This window comes from Centroberyx affinis, unplaced genomic scaffold (genome assembly GCF_046629955.1).
Source record: "Centroberyx affinis isolate AG114_WGS23_722 - 3 ecotype Tasmania unplaced genomic scaffold, CSIRO-AGI_Caff_v1 ptg000392l_1, whole genome shotgun sequence".
NCBI lineage: Eukaryota > Metazoa > Chordata > Actinopteri > Beryciformes > Berycidae > Centroberyx > Centroberyx affinis.
In genome coordinates, this window is record NW_027279060.1 from 418,352 (window position 1) to 445,297 (window position 26,946).

The 26,946-nt window shown below is 41.9% G+C and overlaps 2 protein-coding genes and 1 long non-coding RNA gene across 6 annotated transcripts in view; 2 read left to right on the forward strand and 1 right to left on the reverse strand.

The window, feature by feature from the left end:
• The window catches only part of LOC139641632 (dynein axonemal heavy chain 11), a 42,200-nt gene extending 39,243 nt beyond the window's left edge, over window positions 1-2,957 (forward strand). For both annotated transcript variants that reach the window (XM_071516136.1, XM_071516135.1), the window contains exons 77-82: window positions 199-441; window positions 568-750; window positions 835-950; window positions 1,418-1,530; window positions 1,628-1,768; window positions 2,710-2,957. In XM_071516136.1, the coding sequence (XP_071372237.1) occupies window positions 199-441; window positions 568-750; window positions 835-950; window positions 1,418-1,530; window positions 1,628-1,768; window positions 2,710-2,957 (1,044 nt within the window). The remainder of the gene's footprint in view (window positions 1-198; window positions 442-567; window positions 751-834; window positions 951-1,417; window positions 1,531-1,627; window positions 1,769-2,709) is intronic.
• Window positions 2,958-5,652: 2,695 nt separating this feature from the next.
• On the reverse strand, window positions 5,653-26,064 carry LOC139641622 (rap guanine nucleotide exchange factor 5-like). 3 transcript variants are annotated; one of them, XM_071516116.1, is made up of 18 exons: window positions 25,885-26,064; window positions 20,003-20,136; window positions 19,156-19,256; window positions 14,598-14,676; window positions 14,129-14,273; window positions 13,930-14,027; window positions 11,837-11,867; window positions 11,540-11,618; window positions 10,963-11,112; window positions 10,462-10,559; window positions 10,031-10,153; window positions 9,753-9,931; window positions 9,390-9,480; window positions 9,233-9,283; window positions 8,777-8,864; window positions 8,545-8,609; window positions 8,385-8,439; window positions 5,653-7,433 (listed from the first exon to the last, which is right to left on the reverse strand). In XM_071516116.1, the coding sequence occupies exons 1-18, from the start codon at window positions 26,062-26,064 to the stop codon at window positions 7,315-7,317; spliced, it is 1,866 nt and encodes a 621-aa protein (XP_071372217.1). In that variant the 3' UTR covers window positions 5,653-7,314. The 3 variants fall into 3 exon arrangements, with proteins under 3 accessions (XP_071372217.1, XP_071372215.1, XP_071372216.1); XM_071516114.1 differs by having other exon boundaries at window positions 19,156-19,273; window positions 20,005-20,142; XM_071516115.1 differs by having other exon boundaries at window positions 20,003-20,142.
• Window positions 10,708-18,011, forward strand: LOC139641625 (uncharacterized). The gene is made up of 3 exons (XR_011694981.1): window positions 10,708-10,893; window positions 10,969-11,077; window positions 17,934-18,011. It is a non-coding gene; the product is annotated as an uncharacterized lncRNA (long non-coding RNA).
• Window positions 26,065-26,946: the final 882 nt, after the last annotated feature.

A 26,946-nucleotide genomic window follows, 5' to 3' on the forward strand; every position in this document is an offset into this window, starting at 1 on the left:
AGTATATGAAATACCGTTTCTTGCAACAAAGTAGAATATACATGATATTTTATGTAGGAAAACTGTTAGAATGGGACACTAAATTGTTTTATAAATATCACATTCATTATTATCACAGCAGTTTATAACTTTGTTAAGAAAGGTGCTAGAGAGTTGGGGTTTTTTTGTATTATCAAATGTGCATGTGTCATTTTATAGTTTGAAGGGGAGCTCTTTATGTGTCCTGGGTTCCTGGCCCCTCCATTCATGGACTATAGCGGTTACCACAGTTATATTGATGACCATCTCCCATCTGAGAACCCCACTCTCTATGGTCTACATCCAAATGCCGAGCTGGAGTTCCTCACTGTCACCTCAGACAGCCTTTTAAGGACTCTGCTGGACCTGCAGCCCCAGGACTCCTCCTGGGGAGAGGGGGCGTCTCAGAGCACAGAGGAGAAGGTATGGAGTGATAGCAAGAATTATTGAATACTATTCTCTAAAAGGCATTAACCACTCCAAACAGCTGGGAATACATTGAACCAAATATTTCAAAGTCAACCTAATCTTGTTTACTGTATCTGCCAGGTGACGTCTGTCCTTGATGATATCTTGGAGAAGCTTCCTGAGGAGTATAACATGGCAGATATAATGTCAAAGTCGGCAGAGCGCAGCCCCTACATCTTAGTCTGCTTCCAGGAGTGCGAACGCATGAATGTTCTGCTAGTGGAAATAAGAAAGTCCCTAGAAGAGCTCGACCTTGGCCTGAAGGTACAAGAGTAGTCTATGGTGACATGAACTGTTAACACAAATGAAAACTGTCCTGCAACATTGATGAGAATTGTCTGTTTGTAGGGAGAGCTCACTATCTCTTCCAACATGGAGACTCTGCAGTCAGCTCTGTTCAACGATTCTGTTCCAGACTCCTGGGCCAGACTGGCTTATCCCTCCACTAAAACACTCGCACAATGGTAACTACAGGTTACTAATTATACAGTAATTCTCATGCAGTACGGCGTCTACTATGCCCTATAATGAACTTTTTTTGTTTTCAAAGAACTAAAATTAAGAACTTTACACATCAGTGGTCTAATCTACAATTTTATATCAGTTCCGGATATAGATTATTGAATACGTGTTGATTGAAAATAATCTTGGCAACTTTAGTTCAAACTACAGGCCCATTTAGTTCCAATGAACAATAAAAATGTAACCAAATGTTTCCCAGTTCCAAAAGAACATTTCAAAAAGTTTCTCCATCACATTCTGCATTTGTCCTTGTATGAAATGCTCAGTTGTTTGAATTTGAAAATAATGTCTTTAGACATAAAGCCAAGAATAGGGTGATCCTGGCACTACAGGTGGGGCACCCAGATTCTACATTGGTCCTTCATCAATGATGTGCAGTCTGGTTAATTGAAGATTATTTATTTTGCAGGTTTATTGATTTGATGTGTAGCTGTCGTGAGCTGGACAGCTGGACTCAGGACCTTGTTCTGCCAGCAGTTGTCTGGCTCTCAGGACTCTTTAACCCCCAGTCCTTCCTCACTGGTGAGTTCCTACTGACACATTTGGCATTCACAGACTCAATGAACCAGATGATTTAGATGCTTTAGCAACAGAAATATTTACATGCAGAGTTTTTCAGCCGTGCTGCAGAGCATCGCTCGCAAGAATGAGTGGCCATTGGACAAGATGACACTGACTGTGGACGTAACCAAGAAGACTAAAGAGGACTTTGGTCATCCACCTCGCGAGGGCGCCTACATCCATGGACTCTTCATGGAAGGTAAGACGTAATTATCCCCTTAATAAACCTTAAAAGGGAATACAGTAAATCCTAGTGAATTAGGTTACATTGGTTTTGATTTTTGATAGTCTTTCTCAACATATACCGTATGTCAGTAAATTAAAATAATTCAGCCAGCATGAAGAGAATCCGCACACTATTTAAAGGTTAAGGCTGGTGTTTTTTAATGCATTGCTTACCGTCAACAAATCCTATGAAAATAACAAAATCAACAATGCGTTTGCTCTGCTCCTGTTACTTTCTGACTTCCCACGTACCGTTTTTAGCCTTCAACCCAGAAGACATTGGCTCCTATTGTAAGCTAAAAACCTTGAAATACAGCTCACAAAGACATAGTTTAAATTTTAAAAATCGCTAACTGTTACCACGAAATGCTATTGTAGTTATTATCAAATCAAATTCAAATGGGAACAAATTCTTCATTATGCCGGGGACTATATTCAGTGCTACGGAGCTACTTTCCTGAGATCGCAAACGTGTTTTCAGCCAGCTTAAGTTGTTTGAGGAAAAGCAATGCATTAAAAAACACCAGCCTTATCCTTTAACAAGAGGAAAAAAGTCCTTCTCACTGAGGTATCCAAAAATATATAATATTTTATTACATGATGCTCATAAGAAATTAAAGTGCAAAGTGCCCAAGTGTCAAACGTTTCGATCACATTTTCCTCAGTGACACAAATAAGAAAGAACTACCCACCACTTCTATAGGCTCTGTTCAAACAACCCATGCTGTTTGAATTGGTATGTTCCTGGAATCTACGCACCTACGTTTGAAGACTGTTGGACTTTTAAGTGTTTGCAGCCTTGTGTACCTATAGAGTTAATTAAAATACACATGCTTTCACACAAGAGATTTGAAACTTCTCTGTTAGCTTTGCCAATCAAACTCACAGTCAATCAAACTCTCTGTATCCTCCTAGGAGCACGCTGGGACACCCAGTGTGGAGTCATTTCAGAGGCTGTTTTGAGGGAGCTGACCCCCGCCATGCCGGTGCTGTATGTCAGAGCTGTGCCCGCCGAGCAGCAGGAGCTCAAGAACACCTACGAGTGCCCAGTGTACCGCACCAAGCTGCGTGGGCCCACCTACGTCTGGACCCTCCACCTCAGAACCAAGCAGCCTCCTGCCAAGTGGATTATAGCTGGAGTGGCATTGCTGCTGTCTGTGTGAGACATTATGGGGCTGGTAGTTTTGAAACATCTACATACTTTTTCTTCTAAAGGTGTTGAAAAAAGAGGGAATGTCTGGGGGCGGTGCATCATTCTCCCACTGAGACAGTATTTAAATATGCATGGTGAGTGCATATGCCAAGTTATTGCAATTAATTTAGCTTGTAGTAATATTTTGTGATTATTGCTAATATAATAGTTAATCAATATAATGTACATTAATATATTTCATACTAACTCTTTTACGTGCTCAGTGTAAGACAGAAATAATTATACAGTGATATTTTTTAATCCAGCATTACTTTTATTGTATCACATCGAGTTAATACTGGACAATACTATGATCATGTTGTGTGTGCTTTAGATGTAGAGATACTGAAGAAGTGGAGATAGGGAGGATCTTTAGCCACTGGTGAACCTGTTGTGTCTGTGTCCAACAGTGTTGAACCTCTCCCTTGAGATGGGTTAGTCTGAGCATGATTTGTTGGGAGCTTATGTCTCCATTTTAGACCATGTAATTCTGGATAGGGAGCATATTTTATTGGAAGGTCAAGATTAAAAAAGCTCTCTGGCTGCCCTCTGCTAACTGAATGATACACAATGCCGTCTGGAGGGGTCCCGGACAGAATTCCCAGGAGATGATGTGCATGGTTGCTATTGACTTTTAAATGAGGTGCATTTGACATTGACCTTTTGTACGGCAGAGGCAGAATACTAACAGACTAGTGTAATTCATTCGGCCTGGCCTGTTGGAGAAACCTATTCAGAAAGTCCCACTGATAGCTTTCTATGAGAAAGCAACGCATTAGATTATCCATCCTTTTATTTGTCTGCACTCTGTGTTTGGATCTGATTAACTTAATATTGACCAAATAAAACCATACATTTAATGAGTCTGAGGCAACATAGTCATCTTATCTAAAATTGTTAAATTGACTTCATTCAGGTTCATTTTCCACACAGAAGATAATCAGATGAAGTCATGCTAAAGTTTGACTATGATAATATTCCCAGGGTGCAGTGCAAAGGATGATTCATACCCTTTGAGGTCTTCTGTATGTCAAAGCTATGGTAAAATATTGCAGGCGCTCCAGAGTCAAGGTTAAGATCATACAGTACTATACTGAGAAGAATTTATTTTTAATCTAAACAGAGAAACTGAGCTTACCAAGGTTAAAATGTTATGCAATCATGAAAATTAGCCGTATCTACCGAATAAATAAAGAGTAGGCTACATTTATTTTCCTAGAAACTGTTCAAACGTTATGGCTAACAACCTTTGAACATTCAGTATTTTTTTAAACACTTCTATATAGGTTATCTTCCTCAGTTACAGTAGGCACTTTATGATATTAGCAGAGGTAAACCCAAACACAATGAGAGTTATCTCCAGATCTGTAACTTTGACACCATCTGTTATCAAAGTAAAAGGAAGGTACAATATTATCTGCTAAGCTAAAGAAGTGATGTACATTTTGATGTACAAATTACAGCTGTTCTAAAATGTTTTTTTATGCAAATCACCACTCTTATCTTTTCATTTCAAATGAGATTTTCTCTACCACTATTAGCTGTTGTGTTGTTCTTAATTTCTTCCTACAGCCAAAGTGGCGAGTGCATTGTGAGGGCCCAGGCAGATGGAGGATTGATTCTGTGTATTGTATTGCGGGGGGGAAATGAAGAACAAGCCTTCCTGTAGATTCTCTTCGTCTGCCCTCTCTTCCTCTCATTAGCACGCCACAGCAGCTAGCCAGTCATTTGGTGACAGGGAAATGATACAGTGCTAGGAGTGTTTGGGAGGAAATGGCAGGGTACAGGACCAGGCACAGCAGGGGTCATGCCACAGATAGTCATGTTAAAGGCCAACCGGGACACCTGGTTAAAGTCAGCAAGGGCATCTGGGTCACACCTCCGCCTCAGAGAACCAAAGAAAGGACTTTGTTTACTAATGGTTTTGTTATCCTGTGAATTTAATGAGGAATCTGTTGGCAGCATTTTGCAAATCACTGAGTTTGTGAAGAAGCAGGCTCTCATCAGGTGACACATTTAAAACACAGATCCCAAGCTGTGAGACTGTAGCATGTCAATTAGACAAATAGTCAAATGTAAGATCTCTTCTAGTTCCCTGTAATATAACAAATGTTAATAAAAGTTGTTAGCGGGATTGGTGTCAAATTTAGAATCGTGTGTTCATAATTCATATGTTAGATTGTCCTAGTTAGACAGTTGTTTTTTTATGAAATACAATCTCTGCTGGCACTAATCTCTTTCCACAGTTTTTAGGAACAGTTCCCTTCTGTAGCCACAGAGAGGCAGTGAAGCCTCACCAGTGACTGGAAAGGTCTGTGATATTGACATGGGTGGGTTTCAGAAGGCAGATAATACACTGTTTTTCCTCTAAAAGCTGACATTTATCATAAGTCCTATCATTTTATCATGATCCTTGAACAATATTATAACTATTGCAAGTGAGAAGTTAGTGATAATACAGTAACTTGTGACTTCGTATTGCTTTGATGCTTGTGAAACAATGTCATGAATATCATATAATATGAACAGTGTGGCAGAATAATTGTTTATGAAGAATATTTTATTACATGCACAGTCGACACTGGTGGTCAATCCATGGTTTGCCATGTCATGCAGACCAGCCAAAATCTCAACAATGGCACGTACATAAAACAAATAGACTCAGTTGTAGAACAAATAAATAATTCTGAAATAAATAAGTATCCCTATTCAGTCTATCAACATATAGAAATGGAATCAACTGTACATTGTTAGAGATAAAAGGAATTCAAAATAAGACAAAAAGTACTGCTAAAGCATGATCTCATCATGTTCATCATGGTCTTTAAATTCCAACATGTACAAATAAGTTTTAAAATTTAATCTACAACACTGCACAAGGCCTGTTTAAAATGGCCTAACCTGAGGGCAGAAATTAATATTTTCAGATGACCAAATTAGAGAATAAATGCTGTATTTTCTATAACTACACACTATAAAATAAGCAAATGGCTTCTATATTTTTTCCTCTTTTTCTACATATTTTTATCCAGAAGGTGCCATAGTACTTGGTTCTACTATTGCTGTTCATTTAATGCCAAATACAGAGACGTATAATGTGGGTCTGCTGCTTCAACTAACTGATTGTCCACAGCTAAACTAGATAGAGATCATTATGCCTATGCTTTTTAAAGGATGAGCAATTAACATTAATTTGAATGGCAATTTTTATGGTATTTGGCACTAACATATGATGTGATTATAGCTCATTCACACACATGGATGCACTCTCCGCAACTTTCACTCACTCGCTCCCAACTGACAAGAATTGAATGACTATAATCAGTTTACACACACGCCAAAGAAATGCATTATACATCCAGCTCATATCTCCTGGTACACCAACACTGCATTCAGCGTGGTAAAGCCTTATCTACTACGCTGCTCTTTATGGATAAACAATGGAAATACAGTTTAAGCATTCTGCAATGTAAAAATAGATAGTGAAAATAATATATGAAAAAGTTATCTATTTAACTGTAGGTTTAGGAATCAACTTTCACTATTTTTTATAGTCTTGTTTCGGTTTAGCAAATCTTGTTGTGCATACACTGTACTGGTTCAGTAGCTACTGAATGTCCTCAGTCCTGCAAAGTGGACATTTGGATTGTGGTTAACTCTGCTTTAGTGAAGGTCTGCTTACCACAGAGCAATGAAAAGTTTGTGTAAAGGACCATTTAGCTGAAATACTCTTTGGTTATTTCTGATGGGACATCCCTCTCCTGCCAAAGGCCAGATGTATAAACACTGCATACATACAAAAAAGGTACATACAACTCCATGCAAAGTCTGGGATGATTGAAAAAAACAAGCTTGGTTTGTTTGAGGTTGAATGTGGCTATCCATCATGCATACACATGTTTTAAAGGGGATTGGAGTGTGGGATATGATTGGCCTAAAAATAAACTGATGGGAATAATTTAGGCCATACAACACACTTTTTGCTGCATTGTTCACCTCCTTCTATGGGCTTAATTTATCATTTGTATAGAATTATCTTTCTATAGATAAATTGATAGATGGATAGTTATGTTTGTATGCAGCTTTTTACTAGTGAATCTATGCAGGGATTTATACATCTAAGCCAGGATCTGTTCTCTGCTGCCTCTTGTTGTCTGTGGCCAGTGTTTTCCTGATTGACTGGCTCCCTCCTGTGGTCGGCCCGGGTCGCGCAGCGTCCTTTGAATGCTGACTTGAGTCCTGAGAGATGTATGGGACAGCGGTAGATTGTTTCCTTGGCAATCTGACAGATGGGCGACAGAGTGGGAAGTACAGTAAGAGCTTTTTGTCTATGCTCGAGGCTCGAGCCTGTGTGACAGTTCAAACAGAGTCTGTTGATTGTCGATGATATGAAGGTAATCGATGTAGGCTCGCACTTCTGAGCTGCTCTTTTGGGTAATGCCATTTCCTGGAAAAACAGAAAAGCACACACCGTTACTTCAAAAGCTGAGACAGCAGCATGCAGGACAGGTCATTAACCGTTATTGCCCTGTCCTTCGTACTTATCTATGAATGTGCACTGTAAGGATTTTCTACATCCATTCCAATGAGCCTCAGTTAACAATATCACATCGTTTATTGATCACCTGGTGAAATCTACTGTCCTGTCCACTGCAGTAAATAGACCATCAACACCAACATGTCACATAGGACAAGTCTATGTACCACAATGGAGATTACTGTGACTTTCCACTTATAAAACTCAGCCTAAATTTCCCTGTTCTATTTCCCTGTTACTATTAATCTTTATGAAGTAAATTCACTGTATACATCATAGCAGGTAGTATGAACCTGGTTTAAGTTACATGAGGATATGGTATTTTAAGAAAACAAAGCTTAAATTTAATTGATTTTGTCCATATCAGTGGCTGTTTGCCTTATGATGAACACAAACTGGAGGTCATAAACTAGCAGTGAAATGTTTGGACACACTACATTTTTCTATATTTTTACTATTTGTCACATTTTAGAATAATAGCAAAGACATCAAAACTATTGCAGTGACCAAAAAAGTGTTAAATTAAAACTATCTTATATTTTATATTCTTTAAAGTAGCCAGCCTTTGCCTTGATGGAAAGAAATTCATACATACAGTAGGCATCAACTTCACTATTAATATTTGTCGAAGAAACAAATTTCAAGCATTTAAGCATAAGCCTTTAGATCAAAATGGTTTTAAGATAATGAAAAACATTGAAGTACATTCAATCAGGTGTGTCCAAACTTTTGACTGGTAGTTTACCCACTTTATGATTTACCATGGGCCAACACTGATTACATGTTAACAACAGGCAACAGAAGTTTAATGGAGCTGTTATCTCATAATGCAACAGAGTAATGAAAGACCTGAATACGAACCCATGTGATCTTTCTGACACTGCCGGATGAGCCGCACTGTGTCTGCTATCATGTGCTGGGAGACAAGATGGACACAAGCTCAATTAAACAGTGACATTTAAAGCTCAGCACTGCTCTCTATGTGCAGAAACATTCTGTGCTATAAGGGTCACTGACTTACCAGCTTTTCAAAATTAACCAGGTTATCATGAAACGTTTTGTTGCCTTCATGAATGAATGTGATATCTAAAAGAGAAAAACATCTGATCAGTATTCGCTCAGAAGAATTTGTGGTAAACAGTGTGCTTGTTGAAGGAATGTCAAATCTGCCTGTTGGAATAAATATTTCACAGAGCTCTCTCTCTCTCTACCTTTAGTTAGACTACAGTGAAGTGACAGAATACTGCGCACACCTTTAAGCAGCAGAGGAAGAAAGGGGATCTTTGGCGCCTTCATCTTCTTGAAGGACTCCCTGTAGGCCTTGTGGTTGAGAGAGGGATCCTGTGAAGACATTTTCAAAACGAATGAGCCTTATCCTCTGGAGGTGAATGTGTGGGCGAGTGCATGCATGCTTTGCTGTTTGCATGTGTGGTGTAAATTAGAAATAAATGAGGGGTGCACTAGAGGCAATGTGGAGCATTTTTTTGTTTTTATTCTAATGACCATCTACAACTCCAGCACCTGATTTTTGGGGAATTACATACATCAATTTATTTCCCCATATGTTTCGTATACCCAGAGACTAGATGTGGAAGATGATTATAAACCCTGGAGTACTACAGTGTGGATTAATGCTTTTCGTGCTTTTTAGAAAACAGACATATTGGGTTCTGTGATGCCCTGCAGTGAGTATGCGAAATTAAACCTACTGTCATTGTCTCCAGTTCTGAAAACAGCCTTTTGAATTTCCCAGGAATTTTCTGCAGAGACAAAAAAACAGGTTGTATCTTTGTAGATATACTAATAGCAGAGTAGTTGGTACAAACAAATAAGGATGCTTGTGTTAAAAAAAGGGAGAATCCTCACCTCCCATGTCTGATTGAGGCGGCTCACAGCTGCAGTGTTCAGGCCCATTATAATGGCAAAGAAACAGTTGAGGTTCCTCTGTGCTTTACAGCTATCAGAGAGCAGAAGAGGGCACAATTCAGTTATATCCAAGTGCACAGCTGAACAGCACAGCAATAGATGTAATTTATGGATCTGCCACTAGAGGGGGCAGCATCCCCATGTAAACCTCAGCTAGCGTCTCACCCCACAGAGAGATTTGGGCCTGTATTGCTGCAGTGTTGGCCAGCAATGTTTAGAACAGTGTGAAAAAAACTGTTTTATAGGATGAGAATCAGTAAAGCCTTGGACAAGTTTCAGCAGGAAGTGCGTTCAGGTACTCACTGGGCAGCAATCTTGATGAACTTCTTGATGAGTTGGACCCTGTTACAGAGCGTAGGGCACAGCAGCACCTCAGTCATCACCCACAGCTGCACTTCATCGCAGCGCTGCAGCAGCAGCTCCAGCGCCACAGTGTGGCTGCTGCTAGCATGGCGGCTGAAGGTGAAATACACAAGTTGTTGCTGTAAAAGAACAAAACATTATGTTCATAAGTCGAGGGCAGCAGGCATTTTAGAGGCAATAAAATCTGCTTAAGCTATATTCACAGCTGTGGGACGGACCTCATGTATCGAGTCAAAGATGGTCCAGTCAAAGTTGGTGAGGGCAACAGCCACATCCCATGTGTTCATGCTGAGTATGCGGGCTGTCCTCTGCTGTAGCTCTGAGTTGTCTGTGAATGGGTTCTGAACAGGGGGAATGAAAGAGCATTAATAGTAGTCAGTGACAAGATCAGTGATGCCTATATGCAGAATATAAGTTATTTCATGTGAACAGATTTGAGAAGATAAACATTTTGTATTGAAGATGTTGTGAGGTTCCTGACATAAGCCCATGTATACTGTATATGCATATGTTGTATTATTAATCAGCTGTCTTACTCATTACTTTTGAACTGGTGTATAAGTGTTATAAATGAACCAAAAGGCCTGACAGAAGAAATTATGTAGTTTTACACTATGGACTCCATGAAGGGACACATTAATATTCCTACCAGGACTTCACCCAGGTCCTTCCTGCACACGTGCAGCCTCCCCACCGCCCTTAAAGACTCAGAGTAGACTCTGTCTTGCGGCTGGAGGAGGAGCCTACCTGCAGAGGAGAAAAATATCACAAACAGTGGAATGCCATTAAAAACCTGTCCGGCAGCATGTCACAAGCTATCGCTTATAGAGATAAGACTCCTGGTGCCATGCTACACTCTGAGGCAGCCAGTCACTTCAGTCACCGATAACAGGGAATGACTTTACATTGCCGGACTGCAAATGATTGCTCACTTCTTCCTGTTCTCCATGTCTGCAGACTGGCTTGTATTCATGTAGCAGAAAATATGTTAGGGTCAGGGTTAGGTCAAATCTCATATGATTACATTCAGACATTCATGTCTCAGCCTGAGCATATTCTACAATCCAAAATGTGCTAAAATGTAAGTATGAAATATTGTGAGAATTTAATGATGGTTGGTATGTGGTTGGTTGGTTAAGATGGTGTTTACCTCCAGGGTAAGTGATGGCCACTAGTACCAGCTCCTCCTGGGGGACGTCCATCCTTTCTGCCACTGCCTGCAGCAGCTCCTGGGCCACCACCCTAGCCTGGGCCCTCACACTCAGGTAAGAGTCCATGGTCATGTACACATGACAAAGCACTGGGACGGAGAGAAAATACCATTTCAGCATGGCATAATATAGAACGCACTGCATCTGGCATTCTAAGTGTAGCGCTGCCATGACAGATGCAATGTAAAACATTTGTACTGCGCAGCTCCCAGGTGTGAATGTGTGGAACTGTGTGAACTTGGAGCAGGATGTCGCTGGAAAAGAGCAAGCGTGCTCAGCTGATTTTCCCTGGAGAAAGGTTAAAAAGAAATGCAGACAAAAATAGCCCCTCCCATCAATAAGGCAAATGGAAGGGAATGCTTTGTGGCAAAGAAAGGCACATGGAGTTGGGACTTTGCGTTCCTCTGAAGGATTCCTATTGTCCTAAATGTCTCCGCTCTGCACAATGTAACGTCAACTTTGGAAACAGCGTATGATGGGAGGAATGTGTGAGGAAAGCCATGTTTTACGACTCACCTTCCTTGGTGTCCCTCTGTGTGCCTCTGGACTGGAGCCCACTCTCTTTCACGCTCAATTGGTGGAAAAGTGCTTTGCTCTAAAAGAAGGGAAATGCGTAGAATTCTTCACACATTCATATTGTCTGAGAATGCTGTGCGTTAATGTCGAACTACAGAACAATGTCTTGAGCAGGAAATGTGAGGACAATAGCCGTAACACCCAAACTGTGTCAAAGTATCCAGTCAGGTCCCATTCAATAAAATTCGATCTGTCTTAGTGCAGTAAAGAGAACACACACAGGAGCCCATCTCTTACCTTTCTGTGAGGAGAAGATTCATCCACCGTACTGGTGAAAGGAGAAAGAGGTAGAAGACATTAATCAGTAAAGTGCAGCATCAGCTATACAGGCAGAAAGTCTGTATAAACTGTATTTTTTAATTAATTCAACAATCTGCACTAGTGTGTTTTCCTTCAGGCTCCCATATGTCAACTAGCCACACTATAGTATAAAATCAACTTTACCAGACGCATAGTCTATAATCAAGGTAAAGTGAATGTATACACTCCTCTGCTGCATCCAGTCCATTATTAAAGCTCAGTGTCAAAGCTAGATGTGAGTGCTGTGTAGACATTAGACCTTCCAATCTGATCCCTTCATTTAATCACCCTATTCTCATCAGCTAGGCCTATAGCTAGTGTGATGGATAGCCCCAAGTCCATTATCATCCCTCAGCCTCTACTGGGCTCTGCATCACAATAGGCATGTTGGCACAAAGCCTGTCCTGGGGGATCCCCCCCTCACCGGCCAGCAGCAGCGGCCCCGCACTAATGAAAAACCTGATTCCCACTGTCATCTCAAAAACAGAGCTGATGATCTAATTCACTCTCTCACTCCTCCAAAAATAGAGTCACCGTGAATGTCAATGAACCCCACGTCATGCATTATAATGCCATATGAGGAAAGAGTGCAAGAGAACGGGGAGTGTTTCATTCCTAAGCTTTCAAAAACATTTGACCATCCTGTTGTAGGTGAATGTGCCATTCTCCCCATATACCAGCTAAGCTTTCTTTTTCCACAGAGGGCTGATAGAGGTTGATGAGAGCAAAAGGCTAAGACAGGTTAATAGCTGCTGAATCTTTTTTCTATATAAAAAAAGACTCCTTTAGCTTCCTGCCTGGCAGCAGATTGCCACAAAGCAGTCAACCCTGTCCTCCCCCAGGGTGACCCTGAGTGAGAAGAGCTCATAAATAGTAGAGCATGCCTGTTAGTGACACCCACACAAAGTCCACAGCTCTGAGGGAGTGGGTGTTGTGGATTTGTCTCCCTGGATATAAACATGAATAAGGCAGGGCAAGATAATGGCAGCACTGTCAGGTGGAATTATCTGCATTGGTCTAATGGGCGGCAGGTTGGAGTTTCCCCTGGGAGCCGCTCTGATTGGAGGCTGTGGCTGAAGGAGGGGAAGGGAGACATGGGTGTGGCAGCGTGTCTGGTGACTGGGGGTTGTTTACACTGTAATGTCAAAGTGCTGGGTAGTGCTTTTCCTTATTAAGCCAAGATATTCAGCAAGAAACAGTAGCTGAGCAACAGTATCTCTTTCAGAAGAGACAAATAGCCCATAAATATAGTAAGAATCAGCTAAATGTGTGTTAAAGATTCTACCATGTTTGATTCTGAGTGTATTAATTATGGGTTTCTATACAGATATAAACTGATGTAAAATAATTGCAACTTTTAAAGTCACATAACTCAAAATGCATGACCTTTCTGTTCCAGTGTTAACAATAACAATGCAGATTCAATATACAATTTAAACTCGTGTATCCTGTAGCTGGCACTTACTGCCATAACAAGCTCAGCCAGCCAATTTGAGATTAATAACTTCACCTCAATAAATTAAATTCACATAGACACAGCAGCAGCAACAGTGTCTCAGTGGAGGTGCCATACTTTAATTCTGAGTTGGGGTTTTGAGGAATGCATTCTGATGCCAGTGACAAAAATAAACATGACATTTCTGACAGCTTGTCATTAATTCTGTAAAATCCCTGTATCTCCTCAATTTCGGAGATGCAAGATAAGTGACCTTCATATTTTCATGCATAACACCCCAGAACACTGCAATTACTCTTCATCTATGAATGGATGCATTGATGGGACTGAGATCCTAAATAAAAGCAGCAGGCAGAGAAGAGGCTCCCCCTTTGTGCTCAAGGCCCAGCTAGTCTATTTCTTCTTTTCAGAACTCCAACAGACATATTTCCTGCTTCTCTATATACGCCCAGACTTGATATTTATGAATACATCAGTTTTTCCATATTATATATTATGTATGTATTCACTGAATTATTCTGTCTCTTAATTCCTTATGATAACACACATAGTAAGTTATCATATGGTCACTCACTGCCTGCGATGCAGCTGTCGGAGTTTCTGTAGCTCCCTCAGATCCTTCTCCAGCGTTGGGTGCTCATAAAGGTCATCCAACACGTAACGATACAAGGTCTGGAAGGAAACAACAATTTTTTCCCAATTATTTCCCCTCACACCCACATTTAGTTCCCCTCACACCCAGCTTCCACCCTTTCTCGTCACTTCTTTCCTACCTTCATAAACAATTTGACGTGCTCGTCTTCCCTCAGGAAGTCTCTGCAGAGAGCAATCCACTGCATCACCAGGTGCAGGACTTTTCGTTTCCTCTCTAGAGCCTCCTTCCTGTCCTCTTTCCCTCTGTATCGCTTGCCGCAATAGGTGGGCTTCAGTTAAGGCTTCAGCACGGACAGGGAGGGAGTTCAATTTGCTGACATAAAGTGCCGTATAGAATATCCTGCAGGGAAGTGAAGCATGAATGGAGCCTATTGGCAGGATGTGGATGCAAGAGGATAGGTACCAAGAGAGACTAGGCTGAGCCGCAGTTTTAGACACAGTTAAGTGAAGTGGAGTAGGTCAGAGTTAATAAAACAGTCATAAATGTGTGTAAAACTATCTATTTATGCCTGTAATATTCACTGAAGATGGTTATTATGTGATAGACTGTGATGCTGTTCCTGTAACAACGCCTGCATTCAAGGATATTGTCCCAGCAGAGCGTGACATAAATCACTGGTTGACATGAACACTGGGTAGGTCAGCAGAAAGTCATCCAGAAGTGTATCTGTAAAGGGACACACATCATTGACAATGAATACAAAATTATATATTTTTGCAGTATAAGTTTAAAATACATTTTTAGACTCTTAAAAAGCTTAGAAATTAGTCCAACTGCTATATAACATACAAGAAATGTACCTGAATATAAAGAAATTGGATTAAAGACACATGGATTAAAACACTCTTGAATACAGGATACTGGAATGCTGATATACTGTGACCTACTGTATGCTGTTAAGGCTTGTAACTATGCATGCATTTTATTGAGATGGCAATTTAGAGACATGATTTCTGTTGTTCCTATCCCATTTTTAATAACAATAACAATGAGAGAACTTCCATTGCTGAGCAATGTCGATGAGCAAGCGCTAGGCAGAGTCGTTTCAGAGCGAGCTTAATGTGAATGACCTTTCAATTGCACTTTACCCTAGATTGAGTCATCATCCTTCTTGGTCAGTCTATAGATAATGACTTGTGCTGAAACCAATGAGGATTCCTCACTTGTAATTTGCTCCATGCTCACTTGAGTTCATACATTCCTTTAATACCATCATCTTCAATCTCATAAGATCTCTACTGCAGGCTGTATCCTTGAAGATAAGCCAATAGTGTCAATGTGTCACTTGACTGTCTCTCTAACCTCCGGTGGAGTCTATGTTTTCATTCTAATTATTTTTGCAAACAAAATGCCGATCTGATATTGCCTAGCCATCACCTTAATGTGTTTACAAGCAGCATTTTCAGCGCCTGTGTCCTTGTATGATTCCCATCCAAGGTTACACATAGCTAAGCGTTTCTGTAAATGGGTGGATGACATCATTAGCTGGTCAAATAGATAAGTTGTTGTCAGTGAACAACTGACTGACAATTCCACTTAACATGTAATGCAGTCACACTCTACATCGTCATGACACATTTTCTAACTTAAAAGGTTTTTACCATTATTAAAAGATGTTGCCTGATCTACTGTATTTATAAGCAATTATTGTCAATCACATAAAAGGTTTGTTAGTGCCCCTGTGCCCCAGTATCTGCTAGTAAAAGGTAGACAATTACTCAGTGGACATTAGGAAATAAGTGCTACAAATGTGCTGATATGATAAGTTCTAAGAGAGAAAGAGCAAGAGAGGGACAACGTCTTCAGAAATGACGCCTGGCCACAAAGAAAAGCTCTACAAATCCTATTAGGGCCAACCTCCTCTCCTCCTCTCTGTAAGTGCGCCTCACACCCAGAATTGTAAATTCTCCCCTTTAATTTCACACTTGCTTCCCAGGGCCTTTGTGTGCGTTCTGGTCCACAGAACTCCCTGACATCATTATGTTAATCCGCACGGTGCAGCTGTAGATGCATCACTCACTGCTTATGAGCGGTTACACACTCTTACACATTCAGCTCACACATGAAGAGTACAGTACACACAGTAACACGCCTTAATACAAAGCAAGCAAACAACACACATGACACATGGGCTTCTTGCTGTCACCCACCACATACCTACCCCCCCCCCCCCCCCCCCCCCCACACACACACACACACACACACACACACACATTCATCATGCACTATACTGTATCACGCACTATGTGTCTTTTTTCCAGATATTCTTAACTGAAGGCCTTTCTCTGGAGTAACAGCACATATACTACTTCTCCCCAAGCTGTACACTCTGCAGGTTATGTTATTGAAGTTAGAAAACTGAATGAATATTTCATTATGTTGTGTGGAAGACCTGAAGGTTAATTCTAAAGTTGTTGTTTTTTTTCCACTAGAGCAAAATAGCAGGGAAAAGCCTCTCCAGTAAAGTTTCAATCTACACAACTTATAGGGCCTGTTTTTTAAGTTTTGTGACAGTTTTGTGTTCCAAGTTAGTTAACCCAAAAACCTTAAACCTTAAGGTCCAGTGGAAGCTGTCACTGCCACTCCATTTTTATTTTATTTTTTTACAGTATCATTAATAGACTATGCTGGCCTTGGCCAGAGAAGTGAATGTAGGCCATGGCCCATATCTTTGAATTGATAAACTAGGAGAGCTGATGTATTTTTCTCCTTTTTGTGATGCTTTCAGTCTCGTCTTTCTTTCTTAGACAGCTGTATTTTAAAAAGCGTGTCCAAACTAATCTGTAGTATTCTATCGCACAGAATCCTATAATCACACACTCGCATCAAATCAAATTTAGTTTCCTATTGTAAAGAATCCCAGAATGGATTAATTGATCTAATTGATCTAGTCTTTCAAACTGTTGTGCAATCAATCAACTTGCCAGTCAAACCCATGACCTTTTGCATTTTAATAAGTAGTCTTGAAATTGATCAGTTCAGCTTCTGAGATAAGCATGTAAATTTGTCATGTTTAGGCTGCAGCAGTCATCACAAGCCATGCTTTTGTGTATAAAAACACTAAATTGTCATGATAGTCTATACATGAAGCAATTTGTGTAATTCAATTAAATACTTGTATCCGCTTACTCACTGAGACTGTTTTCTATTACACATAAGCATTGACGTCTCCCCACACAGTGCATCACTCAGAGAGCTGGAACATCCTCTCATTTAGCACACAAATGTTCCATTAGGTGTTTTTTAGAGTTGGCAGTGTGCAGTGTGAATCTGTGCAGAGCTAGAATCAATAGCTGCACTCAGAGGTTGTGTACAGGGAAAGAAGGCAAGATTGAACACTTGTGAGTGCTAGAGAGCTACACAGTGTACACCAGTGCAGTAGTTCAAGTCTGCTTTTCCTCCAATATGCCTGTGGTGCTCTTAAAAAGTGCCATCTCTTGCAGAAAGATAGAAAGATCTTCTGCATTCTTAATGCTGTATGCTCTATATGGGGAGGAGGGGAGGGCAAGTGCCACCGCAATATAATATAAAATTGCCTTTGTAATATAATGTACGGTACTCATAATTGTAAACACAACATCAAAATGTGTCTGCGTTCATCGGTCATATTGATGCATTCATTAATTTTCACAATCATGGAGTTTCTTTGAGAGACAGAACAATGAGGCAAGCTTGGTGGATGTTGAAGTAAATCTGTTTTTGATGAAGTCTGGGATCTCTCACGTTATCATCCTTCTTGTTATTCCGCTGCGGTGACCCTCCCAGTGCATTGTCAGCAGCAGCAGCAGCAGTAGTAGTAGTCGCATTTAGAGCTTCCGAATTCAAATAGAGTGAACCAAGGCCAAATGGAGTCAGACTATTAAGCATCATTGAGCGTAGATCAATTGCTCTTTCGGACTCAGCTCCTTCCTTTTCGTCTCCAGGTCTGTGGTACACTGACCCTGGGACTTCACTCAGCATCTTGCCCCGGCCCCCGGCTCCCCATGGAGGCTTGACTTCGGTACACTCACTGCAAGGTGAGCTAATCCTGAATGATCTGTCAACAACCCACTGCCTACCAACCCCACAGGTAATTAGCTTAGATGTACTGTGTGGATGTGGTGAGAGCGAATACACTAACCGCAGGAATAGACACAAGGGATTTCTTTTCGTAGCCACTTCTCCCAGAGATCTAAATAATTCAACTTTATGTTCAACATTACATCAATATTACATGCTAAACTATAGTCATGAAATATTATGATTTAACCTGAAACATAACGAGTCTGGTACATGTGCAGTGCACCAGCTGGAATTGCAGACAGGTCTCCTGAGAGGACATTTAGATCAATCCCACTCACTTCCTCATCAGAATGAGCAATGATCTCTGGTATGGGGGGAGCCTGCATACATCCTGACGGGAGATCATCTGTGACCACATCCATCTCCCAGGAACATTCTGCATCTTCTCTCTCTCTCTCTCTCTCTGCATCTTCTCTTTTTCTCCCTTCCCTCTTTCCCCTATCTTTCCCTCACTCTACAGTGTCCCTCGTTTCTCTCCAGTGCTCTCTTTCTCCCCTTGTCTGACTGTAACTCCTCTCTATCTTCATGTCTCATCTACCCATCTACCCGGCTTCGGCAACGGAAAGTCTCTTCTGCCTTGGCAACAGCACGACATTTTCATCTACCTGCTGGGATGAGAGGAAATGTGTTGATTTCTTGTGGCAGTGAGGCTGCTCTGTGTATCACACACTCCATTACCCCCTCACTCAAAAAAATATATGAGCAACCCCATCTCTGTCACAGCCTGTTAAATGAACAGGCCCAAACTTAGTGCCACTCTGGGAATGATAGCACATGATTAGCCCAGTACCATTGCCCAGAGGGGGCTGCTGTCCCAGCTCATCTGCAAGAGAGGGGAGGGGTGGAGTGGAAAGTAAAGGGATCTCTGTCTCTCTCTTTCTCTCTCTAACACACATATACACACACACATATCAATGGACATTCACAAGCAAGCCACCAACTAATGCTGTAGACATAAAGTTGCCCCTTCACCCACCAGATGAATATTCTACACACATTTCAGTGACGTTTTTACTCAATAAAATGCTGACATGACTTATCTACACACTGACAAGACACTGTAAGAATGGAACGTGTGCTGACCTGACTCCTTGCCCGGTGTCGTCCCCTGGTCGTCGTCCAGCATCAGGTCGTTCAGCAGGTGCTCTAGGATCTTCTCCGGAGTCCCCGACACCACCATGTACCTGTCGGACACAACAGAGTCAGTGGACGAGTCCTCCTCGATGGAGGACAGAGAGCGGCTGCTGCTCCACTCCTCCTCCCCCTCCGTCCCCTCCTCGTCTATGTAGCGAAAGTAGGGGACGTCGAAGGTGGGCATGGTCAGCGCCTCCGCCCGGCTGGTGCTGTCGCTGCTGCTCTCCTCGGAGCCCTCCTCGTCGTCCTCGTCCTCCTCCTGCTCCACCAAGGCGGCGTGCAGCAGCCTGCCCTCCTCTCGTCGCAGGTCCAGGGGCTGTGGCTGAGAGCCCATCCTCACAGAGTCCCCGTGCCCTCGCACCGGCACCGTTGCCGTGGTTACTGCTGCATGCCCCCTTTACCCATCCATCCATCCACCTGCAGCTGCTACAGCCCGGAGTCCACTACTGTCAATCCCTCAAGCACACCGTGGTATCCCGGAGTGTTTTACCCGTGAAAAAGCTCTCCACACCCAGCCTGAGTGTGCTGAATAGGAAGCCAGCCAGCAGAGCTGTGGCTCACAGTCCCAAGCTCCTTACTTATATGTATTCAATCTGGTCATTTATGTGTAGGGAGCTGTAATGTAAGCATGCTTGAGTGAGTGTGTGATCCAGAGAGGCAGAGAAGGAGAATGATGAGAGGGGAGAGTGCTGAGAGAGAGAGATACAGAGAGAGAGAGCGAGAGAAGAGAGAGAGAGAGAGAGAGGGAGGGAGGGAGGGAATGAAGGAAGGAGGGGAGTGGAGTAGAGAGGCTTACCTCCTGTGCCTCTCCTCTGTGCTCCCTCCTCCCCTCGCTGATGTAGAGGGGGCTGGCTGCTCTGACGACACTCTCTGGAGAACGAGCACATTGTGGCCCCTCTCCCTCACACACACACGGACTGCCTCGTCACTCTGGTGCTGGAGAGAGAGAGAGAGAGGGAGAGAGAGGGAGAGAGAGAGGCAGGGAGGGAGGGAGGGAGGGAGAGGGAGCGTGTTATCACCAAGGAGATTCCCCTGTATTTTCTTCCAATCACACACATCACCACTGATTTCCATCATAATACTCTGTCAAAGCCAGCACTGTAAATGAAAGAGCATTTCCATATATCATTATTCATTCCTTATCGGTGGAGCCCATTCAGGGATTAACATAAAAAAAACTCATACATATTTTAATTACCAATTCCTACTTAGAGAGTATTAAATTATTGGTGGTGTCTAGAGACAATCTATTTTCAAACCGTTAAACATTTAAAATGTGTGGCCTTGCTTCTGGTGTGCAGAGTTTGTGGAATCGCCGGGGTTTTAGTGGTTAAGAGTTTGACTCACATGATTGGTTCTAGTCTTGTGGTCTCTGGCTGCTAGGAATGATTTCCAAAGAAAAGTGTAAAAATTCATAAATTCATCCACAATTTGCAAACACTCTCTCTCTGTCTCCCTCCCTCCCTCTCTCTCTCTGAGTCATACAGTCACACATTGTCACTTAATCATCATATTATCAATCTTTCACAGCTTCAAGTAAAACTGCTATACTCGCCTTCTCTACCCCATCCCCCTCTCTCTTTTAACCCTCACCAGTCAACAGTCCATGCTTCTCTTTCATCCACTCTCCTTTCTATAATATAGGACCATATATAGGTTTAAAATATTATATATCATATGTATATAATATATAATATCCTCAGCAGTCAGGCAATTAAAATACAATGCTCCATATAGGATATATGGGATCTACATTAGTGAAATGTGCCTCTATTAATGGTTTGAGAACTGCAAGAAGAAAAGAAAAACAATCATATAGGTTGTGTTGTTTTAATGAAATTATTTTCCCAGTATGTTTGTGATTGTCTAAATTAAAAGATTAACCAAACATCCAGAATTAAAAGCACATACACAAACTTTGAGGACCATTGGGAAATTGAAAAGTTGAAATTTAGAGCTGTGCTGATGTTATAGTACCTATATTTTGGTTTCCAGATCAATACATAATTTGATGAATATGCTAATTAAGAGGTAGTTCAGACTGTTAAAATTCAGAAATGGTTAATATGAACTGCCCAGATTGGTGTTACTTTTTTACAACTTGCATTTTCAAAACAAAAGAGTAATATCTGTTACAGTAGCTATGGGAGTAAAGGGCAAAGATAGTAACTGCTTGATAGTGCATGGGCGGGTTTGGAGATATGGTTCTTAATGAGGGGCCCACTGTATATTGCACGCACACTGGTCCTGCACCAGCCCCCCCCCTTCAACCCCCCTCTCCACAGCCATCACTCAATGCAACACAAGCCTCTGTGCATGCAATTAGCCAGGCAGACAGGCTGGAAGTGGTTGCAGTTTTCTGCTCTAATTGCCTATTGCACAGAGGCATCCAGGGACCTTCAGCAAAGCAGGGCTTCCTGGCACACTTACACTGATCTGTGATCTGTTTACATATGCACACACACAGACACACGATGTACACATCAACACAGTATGCAAACACACACACACATATAATGCAACAGAGACGCACAAAGCTGTCCATCACTGGGCAGGTTGTTTTCCAGCAGAGACATTACACAGTTGGACAGGCACGTCTTTAAGCAGCAGAGATATTTTCAGACAGACAGACAGGACCATTAATGGCAATGTTTGCTGGCCTTCGTTCCTTTAGTGCTGTGATTCATGACTCTGACCAAAGTTTGGATATTGCCTGCTAAAATCAAGTGACATTACACAAATTAAGTCTCTCTTCCTACACACACATACACACACACACACACACACACACACACACTCACACTTGCTTTCATACTTAAAGGATAAGGCTGGTGTTTTTTAATGCATTGCTTACCGTTAACAAATCCTATGAAAATAACAAAATCAACAATGCATTTGCTCTACTCCCGTTACTTTCTGACTTCCTATGTACTGTTTTTAGCATTCAACCCGGAAGACATTGGCTCCAATTGTAAGCTAAAAACCTTGAAATACAGCTCACAAAGACATAGTTTCAATTTTAAAAATCCCTAACTGTTACCACAAAAAGTCAAGCTGTTGTAGTTATTACCAAATCAAATTCAAATGGGAACAAATTCTTCATTACGCCGGGGACTTTTTGGTGCTACGGAACTACTTTCCTGAGATCGCCAACGTGTTTACAGCCGGCTTATTAAGTTGTTTGAGGAAAAAGTCGGCTGGCCCGGTGCATCGCGATGATGAAATATGCTTCCTAGAGCAACGGCATGGCTCTTTGATGTGTTTTTAATTGTTTTTTTAATACAATGGGGTTCTATTGCTGCTGGGACATGGCTTCATTGGGCACCGGCTACATGGACGAGACTTGTTGGCAAAACAAAATCATTGCTGATTTTGTTATTTTCATAGGATTTGTTGACAGTAAGCAATGCATTAAAAACACCAGCCTTATCCTTTAAGGTGTGTCCTATGTAGTAACAGACTGTGTTATCCTGTCACAGGACCTATGACATCAGGTCAGGGGAGTGACAGCAAGCAAAGAAATAGAGACTTCCCAGAAAAGGAAGGCTGTGCTGATTAGCATCCTGGTTCTTGGGAAAAAGACATCAACGGTTCTCTTTTTGTCCAGAAGTGACGTACACTCTTTGCTCTTTGTTGATATTTTTAAAACATTGTACAGTATATACTGTATATGTATCATTGAACCCGACAGCGAATTCTTGAAAATACTTAACGGAGTGTCTCAGTGTCCCACTGACCGGTCAAACAGCAGCAAACCTTTTCTCACAATGAATTATTGATCCTGCCAGTGCAGCTGCAGGCCACCACTTTGTGGGCTCTGTGGTCACCAGTGTCCAACTGAAAAACAATGGGTCCTCTAGAGTGGATGCTTTTAATGAGGCAGAGTGCCTGGGCCGCACTGTTCCTACCCTCGCCTGGAGGTCACCTCGACTCGCAGCTACCACAGCAGTCCTCCCAACATGGACACTGTCAGTGGCAAAGTAAACACTATTTATCAGTCCTCTGCATGAAGTCCTGTCCAGCCAAATGCGGCCCAGTCTAGAGTTTTCTGTCTCTTTCAGGCTTCCAGAGACAGTTTCACTGGCTAGAGGGACACTGATAATCTGCACTTCTCTGTGCAGCAAAGGCAGGTCCAGCATGCAAGGTGTGGAACACTTAGGGACCTGGAAGGTGTCGGTCCTGACAGGGTGCCGATACACACAGACACCAAGGATCCTCTGGATTGGTCTAAATTTCTCTCAAGAAAAAGTGTGGAATGGAATGAAGAAGACCATGGATGCATAAATCAGCCCTGTATGTTGTCTCTGAAGAATCTCTGTGACGCAGATGCGCCTTGTTATTCTCCAAAAGTGAATCACTCAAATTCCTTTTTTAGTGCTGAGCTACCGAGTTTGTATATCATTTGGCTGTGGTAATATAATGTTAACATGAGCATGTGCAGATCATTGACATTCTTGCTTTACAAGACAAGAGGGCTGTCTATAAAACATTACGATAAAAAAAAAGACTTGAAAACAAATCTATAAGGGTAAAAGAAGTCCAATGACTTGTTGACACGATCTAGTCTAAGAAAATGTATTATGAATGTACATATGAATTGTTCTACAATAAAAGAATCCAGTCAACCTTGCTAATCTTGCTAAGAAGCTGAAGCCTGGTTGTGGGATATTTATTTTGCAGCAGCAAAAACAAGCTCTGCCTTCCATAATAACAGTGCAGGCAGAGAGGTACATCACATAAGCAGCTACACTTCATGGAGTGGCAGACATGAACAAGAGCTTCTCTTCAAAGTCAGAAACTATCACAGTTAAACTAGTCCTTCAGCTTTTACAGCCAAGTACATTATGCATAATTTAGCATGCAACTATCAAAGGAACGGACCTAGAAACATGTTTGGTGTTGGGTGAGAAAATCTAAACATTATTTGGAGATTAAAGGGGATTGCATAATGTTCATCTCCCTCCACCAGAGTCTCTAACACAGTTTAATAGCAGTGGAGCCTACTGTATGTTAAGCATCCCTGTTTCCACCAGCAGGGATTTAACTGCTTTCTAAACTCTTTGATGTCTGGGGCTTAGATATTTATATGAGCAACGCCAACATGTAATATGTGCATTGTAGCATCATTGGATTATTTTAATCTGGAAACACTCCTAGATAAGGTCAGATAATCTTAACATCCCCAGTAATGTCAAGCATTAAATAAAAGGTCAGCATATCTGGCCATTACTACTAGGATTACAAATGATACACACACACTTAAGGTACAATGTACACGTTTTTCCCAGTTCTTGAATTCACCACCCAGTTATATAAGAAACTTGGTTGGCACTTGGTAGAGCATGTGCCACTAAAACAACAATGGTAAAACAGCATATTGTATTATGTTGCACTAACATTTGATCATAAACAGATTACGGCAGTGACCTACAGTACAGACGAAAGGTCATTATGTTGAATTACAACATAGATAAGGAGTCCCAGTGTAGTTTGGAGAAAAGGTCAGGGACCTGATGCACTGGAATCCACCCTGAAACCACACAATGTCTTGGCACGGTGGTCTGGCCTGGGCCGCTTGCGTCAACTCTTCCTGCCATTGTTGTGCGGTTCAGCACACTGATACAGCTGGCAGGAAGGGGAAAACTGAGCCCACTGTGAGGTCAGCCAATCAGTCTTCTCTTGAGCAGCTAATTGGCAGGCAATCCTAAACACTGGTCAAATATTGTAAATGTAATTGTGTGTGGATTGAATTGAACATACTTTTAATTATAACAGGTTGGAGTGGCACTACTTTGAAATTAAAAACTGATGGATGATGAGGCTGCTGCCATACTGACCAAGTGCAACTGAATGTTAAAACTATGTTTAGTTTGTATCATGGCCGTAACTTGCTGGTGTGATGCTTTGACTGAAAAACAATTGGGCTATCAGCACACAGATAAAGCAGTTGTCATTAAAAAGTGTCGCTGCTTTTATGGATTCAAAACATCAACAAACTCAATGCACTCTATTCTGTCACGATATCCCCTGTAGCCTTACATGCTGCATAAAAGCCTTACAACTATTATACCATGTCCTACTCAGTTTGTTGATACACCATCAAATTGAAGACAGTTTTTTTTTTTTTTTTGCAGTGTAGACAGAATCTAAATGGCAACATTCATCTTCAGAGAGAGAGTAGAGACATTACAGAATGCATGGAGGCCAATAATAACAGTCAACACATTAACATCAGTTTGATGAATGGGACGCTCTGCAGGGAGTACAAGAGCGGCTGCTTAAGCACAATGAATCCTCACACAACTGCAGCATACACAACACCCCTGTTTAGCCCAGAGCCAAACACGCTACCTAATGTGCTCTAACTGAATATTCAAGGAGAGTGTATGCTAATTGAGTTAGATACATAATGGGGATATAGAGGACGATCTGATAAGGAGCTTGACTGATGTTTTCACTGTGAGAAGGCCACAGATAGCTGCTCCTTGAAATGTGCCAAAGAGTGCTGGGTTGCACATTAAGGTTTGCATTTCTATATCAGTCCCTCTGTATCTCTTGTGAAAATGAAATGAAAATGACAATATTTGAAAACAAGACTTTTTAGCAATTAACCTTACGATCACTGAAACTCACAGGAATGTTTGAATGTTTTGACTGCAGCAGCGTTGTGTATCTCACCTCGCTTGTCCTCTCTGGGCCCTTGCTGTGGTTCTGGAGGAAGCGGCAGCCGTCCTTGGCCAGTCTCTGGACCATCTCCAGTCTGGATAGGTCCTCCTTGTCATGCAGGACACACATGCCCCCCTGCTGCAGCGCGGGGGACACAGAGAACATGTACCTCAGGCCACAGTCCCACGACATCGCCGGTTCACCACCTGCAGGGCTGTCCACCAGGCAAAACACCAGAAGTCCTGCCTGGGAGCTTTCTTCACTACTCTTACAAATGTGTGTGAGGGGGACGAGCAGCTCAAAAATTAGTGTGTATAGTGTGTGTGTTTGTGTGTGTGTGTGCGGAGGTGAGTTACAGCCTCCTCTCACTGCGGCCAAAGTAAATCCCAGTTGTCGTGTGCCTCGCTCTGCCTCTGTAGCAGGGAAGCACATGAAGAGATGGCTATAGAGGTTGGACTCCAGGTATCTCTGTGTGTGTGTTTAGCTTTAAAGAGAGAGTGACCGACACACTCCCTTGCTCCCTCCTTCCCTTTGCCTTTCACCACCGGGGAGGGGAGTGAGCGAGGAACGTGGTGGGGATCAGGAAACATCTGGCAAGCCGGACAGCCCCAGAGAGGAAGTTTCAAAATCTCCTGAAAGCAGGAGAGAGCCTGGGACTGGACAGGGTGTGCACACTGGGAGGTCAAACACTAGTTGGGCTGGGGACATGTTTGGTGGGTTTGTGTGTGTGTGTGTGTGTTTGTGTGTGTGTGTGTGTGTGTAGGTTTATGGTAATTATGGCAAAAGGCGCTGAGTGATACTGAAGTGTCCTATCAGAATGCGTACAGTACAGTAACTAGATGAATGTCAGGTCTTTGACTGGTGGCACATAGAGTAAAATGCAGTGTGGTAGAGGCTGCTAATCTTCTTGGCGATGGTCTTGTTTGTTTACAGTAATTGTACTAATGTCTCAAAATGAGTGTGGTAATAATTTATTGATGCTACACATAAAATGCTACACATAGCACATTTAAATCTACAGCCATAGATGCATAAATGCCATTTTTAGGCCTGGTGTGGGTATATAATAATGTT